The 16,803-nt window shown below is 45.8% G+C and overlaps 1 protein-coding gene across 15 annotated transcripts in view; it reads left to right on the top strand.

Moving 5' to 3' along the window:
- Positions 1-16,803, top strand: part of LOC110535292 (histone-lysine N-methyltransferase 2C) — a 232,245-nt gene that overhangs the window by 213,541 nt on the left and 1,901 nt on the right. For 7 of the 15 annotated variants that reach the window (XM_090189449.1, XM_036934918.2, XM_090189450.1 and 4 more), the window contains 21 exons: positions 567-681; positions 879-948; positions 1,039-1,102; positions 1,323-1,555; positions 3,546-5,345; positions 5,542-5,748; positions 8,634-8,798; positions 9,007-9,148; positions 9,330-9,477; positions 9,662-9,840; positions 10,072-10,205; positions 10,830-11,100; positions 11,747-11,859; positions 12,483-12,566; positions 12,827-14,009; positions 14,262-14,398; positions 14,885-15,027; positions 15,737-15,920; positions 16,186-16,302; positions 16,438-16,511; positions 16,627-16,735. In XM_090189449.1, coding sequence (XP_090045575.1) covers positions 567-681; positions 879-948; positions 1,039-1,102; positions 1,323-1,555; positions 3,546-5,345; positions 5,542-5,748; positions 8,634-8,798; positions 9,007-9,148; positions 9,330-9,477; positions 9,662-9,840; positions 10,072-10,205; positions 10,830-11,100; positions 11,747-11,859; positions 12,483-12,566; positions 12,827-14,009; positions 14,262-14,398; positions 14,885-15,027; positions 15,737-15,920; positions 16,186-16,302; positions 16,438-16,511; positions 16,627-16,735 — 5,672 coding nt within the window. The remainder of the gene's footprint in view (positions 1-566; positions 682-878; positions 949-1,038; positions 1,103-1,322; positions 1,556-3,545; positions 5,346-5,541; positions 5,749-8,633; positions 8,799-9,006; positions 9,149-9,329; positions 9,478-9,661; positions 9,841-10,071; positions 10,206-10,829; positions 11,101-11,746; positions 11,860-12,482; positions 12,567-12,826; positions 14,010-14,261; positions 14,399-14,884; positions 15,028-15,736; positions 15,921-16,185; positions 16,303-16,437; positions 16,512-16,626; positions 16,736-16,803) is intronic. The other 8 variants (XM_036934913.2, XM_090189444.1, XM_090189447.1 and 5 more) reach the window with 5 other exon arrangements.

Below are 16,803 nucleotides of genomic sequence, written 5' to 3'. Positions count from 1 at the left end.
GCGAACCAACTCACTCTGAGAGCCCCCACCTATCCACTTACGCAATGTGATCGATCCTTCACGCTCAATTGTTCAAAATAAAAGCCTGAAACTATGTCTAAAGACTGTTGACACCTTAGGGAAGCCACAGAAAAAGGAATCTGGTTGATATCCCTTTAAATGAAGGACAGGCACGCATAGGAACACAGAAGTTTCAAAATAAGAGGCACTTCCTGATTGGATTATCCTCAGGCTTTCGCCTGCAATATCAGTTCTGTTATACTCACAGACAATATTTTTGGAAACTTTAGAGGGTTTTCTATCCTAATCTGTCAATTACAGTGGGGCAAAAAAGTATTTAGTCAGCCACCAATTGTGCAAGTTCTCCGACTTAAAAAGATGAGAGAGGCCTGTAATTTTCATCATGGGTACACTTCAACTATGACAGACAAAATTAGAAAAAATCCAGAAAATCACATTGTAGGATTTTGAATGAATTGATTTCAAAATTATGGTGGAAAATAAGTATTCAAGAGGTTAAAAGAAGGTCAACTAGCTACGATTAAGTGGACTTCTTTATTTTTTAGCAGACTTTGATGCCATCACGGACCCGATCATGAAGGCCAAGATGGTAGCTCTGAAGGGAATCAATAAAGTCATGGCTCAAAACAGCATGGGAATGCCCCCAATAGTCATTAACAGGTAAGACAAAAGCTCACCCTAATGCTAGCTCATTATTTGTGCTTGTGGGTAATATGTACATTCATTTAAAGGCTTTTTGTAATACTCTCTTGGTCTGTCCGAAACACTATTGTGAAGCTTAGTATTGGATGGGAAATATTTAGAAGTAAATGTAATGTTCCCTAAAACAACGATCCTCTCATTTGTCTTTGTGGCAGAATTCAGCAGACGCCAGGAGCACATGGACCAGATGCTGCCGCCGCTCTGCCTCAACATGTGCTTGGACAGGTAAGCATTGTGAATCGACCACTGTCTGTCTGTTTAATCTATTATGCTAAAAAACAAGGCCTCATTACCGTTTGTTAATTGTTTTCGCAGGACGGGAAGTTGGCTCCACAAATGGCAAGACCAAACCCCCCAAATTTTGGACCTGGATTTGTCAGTGAGTGGACGACAACCCATCGTTTTTTAATTTGAATTTGATCATGACATCCTTATTCACTTTAACCAAATGATTAATAATAGACCATTCTTTAGGTTTCTTCAGTATTTCATATGTTGACCACCATATCCGATCCAGGGTCTCTTCGATTTCACCTACATCCCTTTGGGATTTATACATCCAAAGTAAAAATGGCGCCTAACCCAGTCTTGTCTCTCAGACGACAGCCAGAGGAAGCAGTATGAGGAGTGGCTCCAGGAGACCCAGCAGCTGCTCCAGATGCAGCAGAAGTTTCTAGAAGATCAGATTGGGGCCCACAGGAAGTCCAAGAAGGCCCTGTCGGCCAAACAGCGGACCGCCAAGAAGGCGGGCCGGGAGTTTCCTGAGGAGGACGTCGAGCAGCTGAAGCATGTGACCGAGCAGCAGAGTGTGGTGCAGAAGCAGTTGGAGCAGGTAGCTAACTAAATGTAGCAGGAGTTAATTACCGGCATTCCATGTTGAAGGTTTTGAAAATATTGAGATCTTGGATTTGGACTTATGTTTTTTACATTACAATATTTTACGACGTTACATGGCATAATCTGTAAAAATGATTGGAAATTCTGAGTACCTAAATAATGTAAAGAAAGAGAGCGGTTGTAGTCATTCACCTTGAAGAGGTGGATAAGAAAAGGGAATCATATCTTAAGCCACCTGAATAGGCTGATTCTCTCTGGAATCTTTGAGGGTCTACTTCAGGATTTGCCTCCAACCCTTTTGGTTTTAAGCACCTGTATCATTTTGGATTCTATCTTATAGATTTTCTCTTGAAGTTAAACCTCTGTTGGCGGCTCTTTATCACGTCTTTGCTTTATATTCCCGTCCACTCAGAAATGGAAAACACCTTGATTATGACCATGAACGTTTTGGTTTAGCATCGCAAAACTTAATTGCTGCAAAACATCTGCTACTTTTATTTGTATTTATTTGATTGAACCTTTATTTTACTAGGCAATTTACAATGGCAAAACACCCATCACGACAAGAGACAACACAACAAAGAACTACTTGTTTTATTGAGAATCAAGGGAAACATTACGCCCGAAAACAAACCTTTTGACCTTTTCTTAGCAACAAAGTGGCGACTTCGCTAATTATTTCCAACTGTTGTGACCTTTTCATTGTGGCGAGGCGCGAGACTTCACTGTCGCATGAAGACCACAGGAGACAGCAGACATGATTTATTCTGTGACATTAACACAGTCTACTCTGTCAACATTTTCACAAGGCTAAAATAAAAGAAACACCAACATATAGTGTCTTAACGGGGCGTTGGGCCACCATAACAGCTTCAATCCACCTTGACATACACTACCGTTCAAAAGTTTGGGGTCACTTAGAAATGTCCATGTCCCTGCTCCAGATACTCAACTAGTCTAAAGGCCAGTTTTATTTCTTCTTTAATCAGTACAACAGTTTTCAGCTGTGCTAACATAATTGCAAAAGGGTTTTCTAATGTAAAATTAGCCTTTCAAAATAAACTTGGATTAGATAACACAATGTGCCATTGGAACACAGGAGTGCTGGTTGCTGATAATGGGCATCTGTACGCCTATGTAGATATTCCATTTAAAAAAATCAGCCGTTTCCAGCTACAATAGCAATTTACAACATTATCAATGTGTACACTATATTTGATGTTATTTTAATGGACAAAAAATTTGCTTTTCTTCCAAAAACAAGGACATTTCTAAGTGACCAAAAACTTTTGATCGGTAGTGTCGATTCTACAAGTGTCTGAAAATCTGTTGGAGGGATGCGACAACATCCTTCCACAAATTCCATCAGTTGGTGTTTAGTTGATAGTGGTGGAAAACGCTATCTCGGGCAGCTCTAGAATCTGGTTTGAGATCTGGTGACTATGACACACACATACACACACCCTTTAAACCCCCTATGCTCCTTTGAGAGCCTCTTTCAAAGTCATTGAAATCTCTTCTAGCCATGGTAGACAAAATAATGGCCAATTGAGCATTTTTATACATGACCCTAAGCTTGATGGGATGCTAATTTCTTAATTAACTCAGGAACCACACCTGTGTGGAAGCATCTGCATCACTCATTTACTCAAGTGTTTCCCTTTTTGGCAGTATATTCTAAGATATTAAGATAATGTTATTTACTTGATAATGGTTCAATCTGATTTCTTGTGGGCAGTGAATTCATTGAAACATTTACTATATCACTAAGCATTCTCTAGTTCCAGGTAATTGCCAATTTTATGGAGGCATAAGCAACAGAAAATAGTATTTGATCACTCTGTTCTTTCTGTGATTGCCAGGTAAATACCAATTCTAATTGGGCTGGATACAAAAGTGGTGCCTAAAAATGTTTCTCTATCTTCTTGGACTGTGCAGATCCCTTCAATCTGCTCACATTTCTCTGTTTTCTTTCTCTCTGGTAGATTCGGAAACAGCAGAAAGACCATGCAGAGCTGATAGAGGAGTACCGTGTCAAGCAGCAGCAGCAACGGCCATGTCTCCAGGCTCCTATGATGCCACCCATGCCTGGGATGCATACTCAAGCTGCCCCTATGATGCCCGGAGCGCCCCCTATGGGCCAGCCCATGATGGGGCCCATGATGCCAATGCAGCCCCACCCCAGCCAACATAACCCTGCCTGCATTCCCAACATGCCAGGCTGGCACCCAGGGGGAGCCCAAGGACTGATGGGAGGCCCAGGTCCAAGAATTCCAGCTCACATGCCCCCACAGATGCCCCTTGCCAGCCCTGCCCAGTTGCCACCGCCCCAGTTACCACCCCAAGCCCAACTACCACCACAGCCCCCACCCTCAATGGTGCCTGGCACAAAAGCTACACCAACGGGAAACGGAGCAGGTGCCCAGGGAGCGAACGGTGGAAGTGGTGGCAACAGCCTCGCTGTGAAATTTGACGACAACAACCCATTCAGTGAGGGCTTCCAGGAGCGCGAGAGGCGGGACCGCCTGAGGGAGCAGCAGGAGAGACAGAGGGTCCAGCTTATGCAGGAGGTGGAGAGGCACCGGGCCATGCAGCAGCGGCTGGAGATGGAGCAGCAAGGCCTGGGTCCTACTGGGCTCCCATCCAGCTCTGGAGCTACAAACCCCGGAGGGGATAGCCTGGCCCACATGCCATTCTACAGTACTGATCTGCCCCAAGACTTCATGCAACCCTCTAGGCCTCAACAACAGCAGGGGCAGCTAGGGCCCATGTACCCCGAGCAGAGCAACATGCAGCCAAGCTTCACCAGCACTGGCGGGCCACTCCCAGGTCAGGGCTTCATGCCGGATGGTGAGCGCAGGTCCATGCCTGGGAACAGGGCATTTGGTAGTCCCGAGATGGGTCCCAATTTCCGGTGCAAAATCCCCATGCTACAGGGGCTTAACTACCCCCCTGGACAGCCCCGTCCCGCTGGGTTCAGAGACCGTGGGATGATGCCTCAGGTTGGGGGCGAGGGACATGGACCCCCATTCGGAATGGACTCATCCACCCCCCTACCTCCCAACTACCCCGGCTCAGGCCAGTCCTTGATCCAGCTCTACTCCAACATCATCCCAGAGGAGAAGGCCAAGAAGAAGAGGAACAGAAAGAAGAAGAGAGACTCTGTCGACGACGCAGACTCAGTCAAGACCCCATCCACTCCCCACTCAGACCTCTGCGCCCCACTGACTCCCTCCCACTTGTCTGACACCTCATCCACCCCCACCCGGAGCCTCAGCATTCCTGGAGAGCAGGATCTGTCTGATCTTTTCCTCCCTGTGGGGTCCTCGGGTTTGGCCCCCTCCTCAGAACTGGAGAGGCAGCTCTCGGGCAGCAGCTTAGCCCAGGGTGGGCTCTCCAACATGGGCTCGGAGAATGACCGGGCCTCCCTGTTTGACGAAACCCTCCAAATCAAGCTGGAGAGGATAGAGACTGAGTGCAGAGGGGCCGTGGCAGCCAACGAAGGGTCTGCCTTGTGGCACGGTCCCCGAGCCGGGGGGATAGTGAAGGAGGAGGAGGGAAGCGAGGGGGGGCTCTCTTCGCCACTCCATGGCGCCAAAGGGGGGGACGCAGGGAATGAGCTGCTTAAGCACCTGCTGAAAAACAAGAGTACGCCCCCGCCAGGTGCCAGTGCCAACCAGGCCCCTCCCACACAGCAGATGTCCTGCAACAGCCTTAGCTCAGAGCAGCAGGCCTCGGCAGACCTCAAAGCCACCGCCGGGCCGGCCTCCACCACCAACAACATGGTGAGAAGGGAACGACCACATTCACACAGACACTATAATCATCACACCTATGTTCTGAAATCAAACTATTTGTGTATAAAATGCACAAAAAATTGCTATTCAGTACTACATTCCTAAAGAAAGCCCTTTGTTGTGTCTATAATAGTAGCTCACATAGTAGCTCACCAACCTTGCTTGTATCATTGTATTTTCCCAGACTCCCCCACACAGTCAGCTGACAGGAAGCACAGAGCTTCTAGAACCCTCGGTTCCGGCACAGGGCAAAAGGAAGCAGCAACGCAACAAACGGACGCCCAAAAACGGGGCGGAGAAACCGCCGTCACGCTACAAGAGGAGGAAGAAGGAGGAAGAGGAGAGGCAGATCGGTTATTCCAGTACTGACAGTCTGACACAGCTCAAACGGGTACATGTGATAGTAGTCAGACACCAAACAGTGTTGAATGTGTTGATTAGCGTGTGTTTATTGAATCTGCAGTGGCGATTTTAGCATGTAAATCTTGGTGGGGCAAACTCAACAAATGTTTTTATGCATGCCAGCAAAGCCACTACACAACACATTAATTTCCCTATAACGGTGACAAACAGTGCCCACATAAAGCTGTCCCAACAGCAGATCTTTCTTTTCAGCACCATGGAGGGAATCCTTACCACCGCTACACCTCACTATCAGCTGAGCCTTGTCTGGCAGCAAAACAGTTAATTCAGCTTCATTTATTGCTTTAAAAAAAAAAACATTGCTGCTATGGTTGACCTCCTTAAACAAATGTGGTTTTGCCTGGCAATTGAGATGTACAAACTATGGCATAAGGGGACGATACGAGGCAATCCGTAATTTCGATTAAGACATTAATGAGCGAGCTAAGACGGACATAGTCAATATAACTATTTTTTTCAGCACTTTTGAAATGTACAGCGACAGAATTCAGAACATGGGCCGTTAAGAGTATTATCGCTGTACACCAAGTCAGGACCGTAGGATAAATAAAAGGGGCATAATAAGCAGACCATGAAAGCTCTTACAATATTCGATGATGACATTTCTCTAAAATAGGCTTTAGGCTACATGTGCACCACCAAGTCAGAATAGTAGGCTAAATTATGAGGGGGGAAGGGACCAAATTATTAGGGTGAGGCACATGGGCTACTAACAGCTTACTACACAACATATACTTAGTATTACTTTCTTAGCTAAAGTATACATATCTCCCTGGCATATTACATCATTTATGCAGCAGCATACAAGCCATTTTGCACTTACCTTGTTCTGTGCTCACTTGAACAGGAAGTTAGCGTGACGGTCCTTCTTGTGGGCAAATTATGTCATCAAAGTCTGGCATTCATGGTACTTTCAAGACAACTGGGAACTAAGTTTGAATCATGACGTCAGTGATCTTCAGGTCGGAGCTCTAGAAAGAGGCCTGAGTTCCCGAATTGGAATTCTGAGTTGGATGACCGTTCAAAACGTATTTTCCCAGAGTTCCCAGTTGTCTTGACTGCGGCAGAAGTCATGCTGGATTTACAGCATGGCCAATGTATCCAACCTTTTCTGGCCCATGGTGTTGCATGTGAATGTTTATAATTTTAAGCTTAGAAAAGAGGCCTTTAAACACATACTTGGACTACACAGCTTCTCCACTAACTAGGAGGCAAAAATAGTGATTGCGTTGCAAAGCCTGCAGTTAGCCACTGATTCCTTCCAAACCACTCATTGTTGAATTTGTGATTTCCAACTTTTTGTGTAATGTTTGTCCATTGTCCGTTTTATCTATAATTTCTCTTGATATGACAAGGATTTACCAGTAGATTGTTGACTTGATTCATGATGACTGCTTGTCTAGCTTGCTTGCTAAGATTTTGAAAGTATGATGTTGACATGATCAGTGCAATCAAAGCTACAACGTTCATTTTATCTGTGGCCAATTTTTTTTATTTCACCAGGTAGGCCAGTTGAGAACAAGTTCTCATTTACAACTGCGACCTGGCCAAGATAAAGCAAAGCAGTGCAACAAAAACACAAAGTTACACATGGGATAAACAAACGTACAGTCACCTTGACCTTAAGCCTTCTTAGATTGGCACTTCTAATGTAAATCTATGGCAGCACCCAACGGGCTTGAATTTTCTAGCTCTCCCTGTAGATTTTGCAGTGACGTAGTGTCCCCATGAGTGACAGAACAATCACGGCACAACTAGAGAACATTAACATCCCCTACGCTCTGTATTTTCTGCTGGCTGCCCCACAACCACAGATAGCACAGAGCTAGCCTGAAACACCTACATTTTGGAGCTGACTTACTCAAGAAAGCAAAACAAAGACAATGTTTATATGCGGCTTTATTAACTCAATGATTCATTTATTTTTACATTGTTTGCAAACTGATATGTGACGCTTATTAATGCAAAAATAACATGCAAACGCCCCACCTGCCCTGAATTTTTAAACATTTTTATTTAACCTTTATGTAACTAGGCAAGTCAGTTAAAAACAAATTCATATTTTACAATGACAGCCTACCCCAGCTAAACCCTCCCGAACCCGGATGACGGCCAGTTGTGATACAACCCGGGATCAAACCAGGGTCAGTAGTGACGCCTCTAGCACTGAGATGCAGTGCCTTAGACCGCTGTGCCACTCTGGAGTCCCATAGGACGGGTCGCCACTGTGAATGTGTTGATTGGCTAATTGGTCTGGTAGTATAGCCAGGCCTAAAACAAATGTCTGTATTTTGATCACTTAAAAAAATATATTTGATTGATGGTGTTTATTGTTGCAACTGTGTGGTGCCGCTATGGGCAAATTATCACTCAGGCTGCTGCTGATTTTGTAGATGAACGTGTATCTGATATCTTCTTCTGCAGTTGCTTGGGCACAAACGTGGGGTGTTATTTTGCTGTTTTCTGTTAACACACCTCATAAATTACTGTCATCTTAATGTTTAATTGAACGGTCCGTGGATTTTGAAAGAAGCACTCAGAATTTGTGGACGGCATAAACAGAATATTACATGGAAAATATATAGTACTTTTTAGGTGAATAATCATAAAATAATTGCATGTCATTCAAATTAGGAGTAGATATACCATGGGTTATTCAGCAGTGAACTATTCTGCTTTTTGTCTTGACCTCCCAAGTCTCCGTACACTTACGATAAAATGACTTCAGCTAATGACCGTCAATAGTTTTTATTCAATTTCTAGAACAAATTTTAATCCTGTTCAGTGCTTACCTCGAAATTTAAGCAGTGAGAAAGCCTTTGGCCTTACTAACCCTCTTCTCTTCCTCCACAGCAGCTCTCTCTGCTGCCCCTGATGGAGCCCCTAATGGGGGTCAACTTTTCCCACTTCCCACCCTTCGGCAGCGGGCAGGTCAACGGGGAGAACAGGCTGTCGGGCTCCTTCGGCAGCGCCTCTCTGGACGGCGTGTCAGACTACTATTCACAGCTCATCTACAAGGTGAAGAGAGCACACCCTTAGGTCAAACGTTGTGTAGGCACGTCCGTCTGTTTTTCAGGTGAAGAGTCCAGAAGGTATATTATAGGAAAGGAATAGATTTAATAGAAAATAAAAAGGATACCCGCACACTGTTGAATGTTCCTGTATATTCAAACACATTTCCCTAGTTGGATCCAGTTAAAATGTTGTCTGCTTTGCCATTTTGTAGCAGAACAACTTGAGCAACCCACCTACCCCTCCAGCATCACTCCCACCCACGCCGCCTCCCATGGCGAGGCAGAAGATGGTCAACGGGTTCGCCACGGCCGAGGACCTCGCCAGGAAAACTGCTGTCTTGGGCAGCCATGATGGTAAAGTGACTCGTGTTAAAAATCACTTCGGAGAAGTAATGCTGTGGTAATATTGTAGCCAATGTTAAAGTGATTTGAAAATATATTATATATATCAAAGAATCTTTGCTGGCATTTTAATGGCAAGACACATTTTTGTGTTTCAATGGCTGAAATATGTTTGTTGTTGAATTAACATTAGTGATCAAAGGACTGGGAGCCAAGCAGCTACCTACAGCATTCCGGACAGAGGAAGACCTCATGACCCATGACATCACCCAGGGGCCCAAGACAGTGGACGTTCCCGCCTCGCTCCCCACACCACCCCATAACAACCAGGAGGAACTCAGGTGAGGACTTGCAAATCCACATTTCAATGGGATTTAAAGGCAGGATGGTTCCTACCTCGCCTCTGAACGAGTAACTATAGTAACTTATTTAGCTTCTGAGGGGAGTATTAAAGACTGACTTATATCCTGCTGTACTGCGCTGGTTCAGTGGTTGAACTAGTTTCCTTCATTCTGTACGTCCCAGGGGCCAGGACCACTGTGTAGACAGGGACACCCCCGACAGCTTTGTCCCCTCCTCATCCCCCGAGAGCGTAGTCGGCATGGAGATCAGCCGCTACCCCGACCTGTCAAAGGTCAAGGAGGAGCCCACCTCGCCTTGCTCCTCTCCCGTCATACCCATGCTGCCTAGCGCCAGCGGGAAAGGTAAGAATCACACACCTTTCACTCCTGACTGAAGTAGAGGTACCAATAAATGGTCATTTAGAGGTATGTTGAGTTAGAAGTTTTGCTTGTTAGTACTACTAATCATTAGGTAGTGATTGTATTGGTGAAGATCTTTAAGAATAATTCTCAGGCCAGGGTTATAGAAGCATTTTAACTGCTGCTTTGTGTTAGTTCCTGTGGAATAGTAAATTGTCTGGTTGTTTTCTTTAGGAACTGAGATAAAGCAAGAGGTCAAGACTGAACCCTCAAGCTCCTTCTTCGGGTCCCAGTTTGGACAGCCTCCATCCTGCGCCAAAGCTGGCCTGGTATCCATAGAAATCACCTTGAATCCGGTCTCAGCAGAGGTGAGTGGCTAAAAGCAACTGTAAACAGCCCATTTTTACTATTATAGTTTAGTTTATTTCATGTTGTACACATTTGCAGCTATAGACTGAATTGCAGTGGACATAGTGAATATATACATAACTGTAAATACACTTCTGGGTAAACAAGCCAGACCATATACAACACATTCAAGAAAGCTAATTTCCATGACAGTCTCACGTGTAGCTTCGGGCAGGGGTAGGCAACTAGATTCAGCCGTGGGATGATTTTTATCAGAGCAAATAGACGGGGGCAAGAAAATAATTAAAATAATTTGCACATTGCAAATTGACTACAAGTAAGCACAAAAAGAGCTTGTATTTGAAAATAATTATTTTATACCTTGATTATGTTGAGACACGATCACATATTTATTTTTTTATTCGTGGGAATATTTGGGAACCGATTGCCTAAATTAAACACTGTTTTTACAGAATTCCTGGTCATTTTAGTCCAAAATAATAAAAATAGGTTCCCCCCAAAAAATACATATCACTCGCGGGCCGAAAACGGCCACCTGTTGCCGACCTCTGGCATGGGGCTGTTGTATTGACCACCACTGGCTATAAACTTATTTGACTTCCCTGACACTTCTGGACCTGCAGAACGTCCCTGGCGTTGTGGCTGCGGTGGCCGATCTACTGTGTGTGACCATCCCCAGCAGCTACGAGGTGAGCCGCAGCCCAGAGCGCAGCTCCCTGGCCTTACTGGCTGGACTCAAGGTGCCTCAGACCCAGGGAATGGACCCCCTTCACGTATCCATGTTTCCCCAGCACCAGCAGCCCCCCACCATCAGGTCCCTGAGACCCCCTGGATCACCCAACCATCCCAGAATTAGCCAGCCATTTCAGCCCATTGGCCCACCCACCAGCGCAGGTCAGTACCCACCAGCGATCCAACTTTAATCTGCCGATGGTAACAACTGATAGTGATGGAAGAAATTACGTTTCTGGCTTCAGAGCTGGTAAAACGGTGGTGGCACTATATCTTTATAGAAATTATTTCACAAAAATCTATTTATCACTGTCATGTTATCAACAGACTAACAATCAAATGGCATGCGTTCCTAAGCTTTTCATTTTGGTTATTTCAAAACATGATTTTTCAGTTTGTACAAGCTATTTTAGTAAATATCTTTTAGCTCAGGAAATGGCAGGCAGATAAGCACTGTGATTAAGTTATTTTCCCATTACCCTCAATAAAGGCAATTGGCTGTTTAGAACAGATTTTGGGCAAAATCTGGGCATGGAAAAACCAGTCTGTGTGTGAGTCAGAAACCTCTCTACTCTCAGTGGATAGTCCCATCTAGCCTCGTATTGATCATGTCTGAGATGTGAAAAGTTAATGAAAGCCACTAATGATTGGGGAGGTTGAACCTGTTAGCTCTTTGGCTAACTTGATTGTGAAGGAGCCCTTTTGAAATAACCCCAATGCAATCACAATATCTGTCTGTTTCCTTCTTGTTCAGCTGTCTTTCACTCAGGTGTTTTTTGTGACAAATTGATGTAAAAATGTGTTTTAGGTTCAGCTGCCAGGGGGGAGGGGCCTAAACCCCAGTGGTGCTGCCACTGCAAGGTGGTGGTTCTGGGAAACGGAGTGCGCAAGTCCACCAAAGACCTAGCCTGCAGCAAACGGGTAAGCCACAAATCAGTTGTTGCTCAACTGAAGCAAGTATTGTCACTTAATATGAATATGTTTAGTCATTTAAACTGCAAAAGCCTGAAATTAATTCCTATCGTATAAGAATATGAATTGTCAATTATTTTAAGTATTACCATAATACATTCACTAGTAGTGTACAGTGAAAATGATCAGAGTTTTGTTGATATGGAATGAGATTTATCTAAGCCCAACAATATTAATGAAATAAAGTAAACCTAACTGCCGCGACGCACCGTCTGATTTACCACGAGATGAGTGGAGATGGCCTGGGTTGAACATGATTTAATTAGGTTAACAGTCGGGCTGTTTAAATCAGGAGTTACCTTTTGGTCTTCTCCTCCTGCCAGCCCACACATGTACACACTTGCCTAGATTAAATAAAGGTCAAATAAAAAACAATGGTTGTTTCTAGACAGTGCGCGACTAATGCATGTTCAGAACAAGTGACCTGGTTCCTGGTCATTAAAGGCAAAACGTTTTGCAACAGAAAAAAAAAAGTTTCTTATAGGACAGGTTTAGTTGTCCTCCCAGTTTCGGAGCATTTCCTTTATTTTTGTGGCAACTGAACATGATGCTGATGTCTCTGGCTTCTGCAGGAGAGACCGAACCAGGTCTTCTGTAGCCGCAACTGTTTTGTCCTCCACACCGCAGCCACACAGTCCAAAGCCACAGACAGTAAGGTGTGTATCTCTAAGTGGACTCTTAGCTTTTTGAGAACCTCACTGACACCAGTACGGTAGGTAGACAGACGACAAGGCAGGTTGTAGATTGCATGGAGAATGAGTGGATTTATGAGTTTTCATTTTAGCGCAGTCAAAAAGCAGGTGGAATATTCTAACATGGTCTAACAATGACCACAGCTGGGCAAACAAAGATGCCATTGCTGAGAGTAATTAGAGACTTTTCATTGGATTCCTAATGAGTAAACTCTCTTTCGCAGCCAAACACGTCTCCTCTCTTGCCTGAGTCGTCGGTCAAAGAGAACCCGTCTAAGGTGCTCCACCAGTATAGTAACAACATGTCCACACTGGACGTCCACTGCCTGGCCCAGCTGCAGCCCAAACAGTCTGCCCCCTCCAGCCCCCCTCCCATCTCCTTCCCCACAGAGAAACCTAAGCCGGACACCCTCAAGGTGACGGTCAAGCTCAAGCCAAGGCCCCGAGCAGTCCACTCTGCCAGCGGGGGTGGTGATGACATGTCGCCCCGCCACCACAAGCGCTGGAAGGGCCTGCGCTGGCGCAAGTGGAGTGTACACGTCGTGTTTCCCACTAGAGGCAGCCTGCTGTCCTCTCTGCCCGGTGAGGATGAGGTGGATGAGCTGCTGAGGAAGCTGGGTGCCTCTCTGCGTCCCGATCCCCTCCCCCGGGACCTGAGGCGTTGCTGCTTTTGCCACGAGGAGGGCGATGGCATGACAGACGGCCCCGCACGCCTCCTCAACCTGGACCTGGACCTGTGGGTACACCTGAACTGCGCCCTGTGGTCATCTGAGGTGTATGAGACGCAGGCAGGCGCCCTGATCAACGTGGAGCTGGCACTGCGGCGGGGCATGGCGGTGCACTGCACCTACTGCCAGCAGACAGGCGCCACCAGTGGCTGCCACCGGCTGCGCTGCGGAAACGCCTACCACTTCACGTGCGCACTCAAGGCCCAGTGCACCTTCTTCAAGGACAAGACAATGCTGTGTCACCTGCACCGGCCCCGTGGCATCGGCGGTGGCGATGGGAGAGGAGGCGACAGGGCCGCGGCGCCCGCAACTACCCACCACGACCAGGAGCTGCGATGCTTCACAGTGTTCCGCCGCGTCTACGTGCAGCGCGACGAGGCACGGCAGATGGCCAGCATCGTGCAGCGTGGCGAGCGCCGGCACACGTTCCGCGTGGGAAGCCTGGTGTTCCACACCGTGGGTCAGCTGCTGCCCCAGCAGATGGCTGCCTTCCACTCAGCGAACGCCATCTTCCCCGTGGGCTACCGGGCCAGCCGCATCTACTGGAGCACACGCCAAGGCAACCACCGATGCCGCTACCTGTGCTCGGTGGAGGAGAACGAGGGCCAGCCGGAGTTTGTGGTGCGGATGATAGAGCAAGGCTACGATGACCTGGTGCTCACCGGCGCCTCACCCAAAGGTAAGAGGGCAGGGTCAAATACATAAATCAAATACTTCAGGTCCACTTATGTGCAAACAATTCAAATTCTACATCAAACTCACCTCAAATACTTTGACAAATGCATTTGTCTGGTGTAGAAACAGGGTGAAGGATGGTTAGAAAACCAGCCAAAATATGGGTTATGGTTAGATTTACACAAAGTAAAACTAGACACATCCTGATAAATGAATCTAGTTACCCTGACTGTCGAATCTCCCCTCTGTGTTGTAGGTGTATGGGACAAGATTCTGGAGCCTGTGGCTGACCGGCGTAACGAATCAGGAACTCTGAAACTGTTCCCCGTCTACTTGAAGGGAGAGGACCTGTTTGGATTCACCGTCACCGCCGTCACCAGGATCGTAGAATCGGTAAGAGCAGAGATGACAAGAGAGAGTTGAACGTTTTAGGTGGGTGTGCAGTATAGCAGTTTGGTTTTGACTTTTGAATTGGTTTGGGCAAGTTTTTTAACACTTTTGTTAAAAGCTCCCATGCAAAATAACTTCAACTCCATTAGGTGCTTTAAAGGAAAAGGCTTTCCATATGCACTCTAAGTACTTTGATGAAAGGTTCTCCATCAAACACACTAGTTTTATCTGACTTTGCAGTTGATTATGAAAGCACTTTTTCAGTCTAAGGTTAAGTGGTGTAAGAGAACTATTTTATAAACTCCCTGTAGGAAAAACAGTTCAATAAATCCACTCATGTATCTTAATGGAAACCTGAAATGTACTATTGAGTGTTTAAAGTAAGATGAATACTTAATTGCAGCTTGTAATTAACAACTATTGGTTATTATTGACCAATTTTAATGGATTGAACTGCTTGAAAATGTTTTTAAAAATGTGTGTGTGCAGCTCCCCGGAGTGGAAGCCTGTGACAGATATACTTTCCGGTTCGGACGCAACCCTCTCATGGAGCTCCCCTTGGCCATAAACCCAACTGGCAGTGCCCGTTCAGAACCCAAGGCCTGCAGCCATGTCAAGAGGTTGGTGTTAAGGTATTCTGTGTCATTTTACACTTAAGTTCCTGCCATGTTTGTTTCGGTTGATCACTGTTTTATCTCTGCAACACTTTGTCTTTGTTCCATCCACAACAAGGTGTTCGCTCTCTTTCTTTATGCATGTTGTTCTTCCTTATACTTTAACTTCACTGCTGCCTACTTGAAGTCAAAACAGGTCATCTTTCAGCTTTAATTTGTTTAAAACACTGGACAGCTCAGTAACAAAAGATAACTGGCTTCCCTCACTGTTTTCTTGAAATAGTCATCCTTCAATGTCACATCTGTTATCAGTCAGCATTGTACATCTTACTGTCTTAGTGCCCTGATGACGCATAAGTGACACATTCGCTGTAAAATAATGCTAATGTTAAATATCCTGGGTTCCTGGAATGGTACTTATCGTGGTATATCTGCTCCCAGCCACACATTAACTGCCTTTCCACCCCAATAACTCTGGCTTCTCATTTGGTGGAACACCGCTTTCCCCGGAGGACCCAAATGAAGCTTATTCCTGGGCCTTTAAATTAAGATAATTACCATAATGCAGTCCCACTTGCCGTTCAATCACCTTTCCATCAATGTCATACATGCATAGAAATAGAATAAGTAGAATGGTAGTACTGTGTTTCTATTTCGATGGTCATATGCTACTTCCTGCGGGAATGCTTCAGGGTGTTGTATGTTTTGGCTCCTCCTCTTCCCATAGACCTCACACTTTGTCCAGCACCGGCATCGTCTCCTCTAAGTCCATGCAGACAGTTGGCAGCGTGGGTGTGGTGGACGCACCGGAAGAGGTGATCCCCAAGCAGTTTGCATCCGTCCCCTTCCAGTACCGACGCATGAAGGCAGAGTGGAAGAGCAACGTGTACCTGGCGCGCTCCCGCATTCAGGTCTGTCACTGTGCTAGGGCTACATGCAGACTCTACTCAGGCCCTGATGCACATTCAATATAATTGTCTAACTTATTCAGGCACAGAAGTATCTCAATCCATTTTGCTTGATGCACATTGATTGAATTCAATGGTTGCTTTTGTGGTAAGTAAGTACAAGTTACCTGTTGGTTTATGAGGACATGACTGATATGGCATCATTCATAGTGGTCGTTTGCTTTCAGATTCATTGAGGTGTTGACCCTCACTGTTTCTGTCCTGGCAGGGGTTGGGTCTGTACGCCGCCAGGGACATTGAGTCCCACACCATGGTGATTGAGTACATTGGTACCCTCATTCGCAACGAGGTCGCCAACCGGATGGAGAAGATGTACGAATCCCAGGTGAGTTCAGAAACCATTGCCATATGTTTCCCACAAGACTAAATATCATCCCCCTTCATCTTAACATCTACATGATAGCATAAGAGAAGAATGGCAATGTTGTATCTTCCATGTTATTCCCTTGCTGTGGTGCAGAACCGTGGAGTCTACATGTTCCGCCTGGACAGTGAGCATGTTGTCGACGCCACCATCACTGGCGGACCAGCAAGGTAAGAGTTTCCTACGTTCAGAATACACCATTTGAACCTACTTGTGTTACATTTCAACTCTGTGTAAATGTCGCTAGCATGTAGGAAAGTCGTTTACCTTTGGCATCGTCCTCAGATACATCAACCACTCCTGCGCCCCGAACTGCATCGCCGAGGCCGTGAGCTTGGAGAGAGGCGACAAGATCATCATCAGCTCTTGCCGCAATATCCAGAGAGGAGAAGAGGTAAGATATCCTCTTTTCATTAGCAATATGCCTCGTTATTGAAAGTAGAGACTGGAGACACATTGCAC

This window comes from Oncorhynchus mykiss, chromosome 11 (assembly GCF_057628025.1).
Source record: "Oncorhynchus mykiss isolate SJ-2025 chromosome 11, ASM5762802v1, whole genome shotgun sequence".
Lineage (NCBI taxonomy): Eukaryota > Metazoa > Chordata > Actinopteri > Salmoniformes > Salmonidae > Oncorhynchus > Oncorhynchus mykiss.
This window is presented reverse-complemented; position numbering and strand designations above follow the sequence as displayed.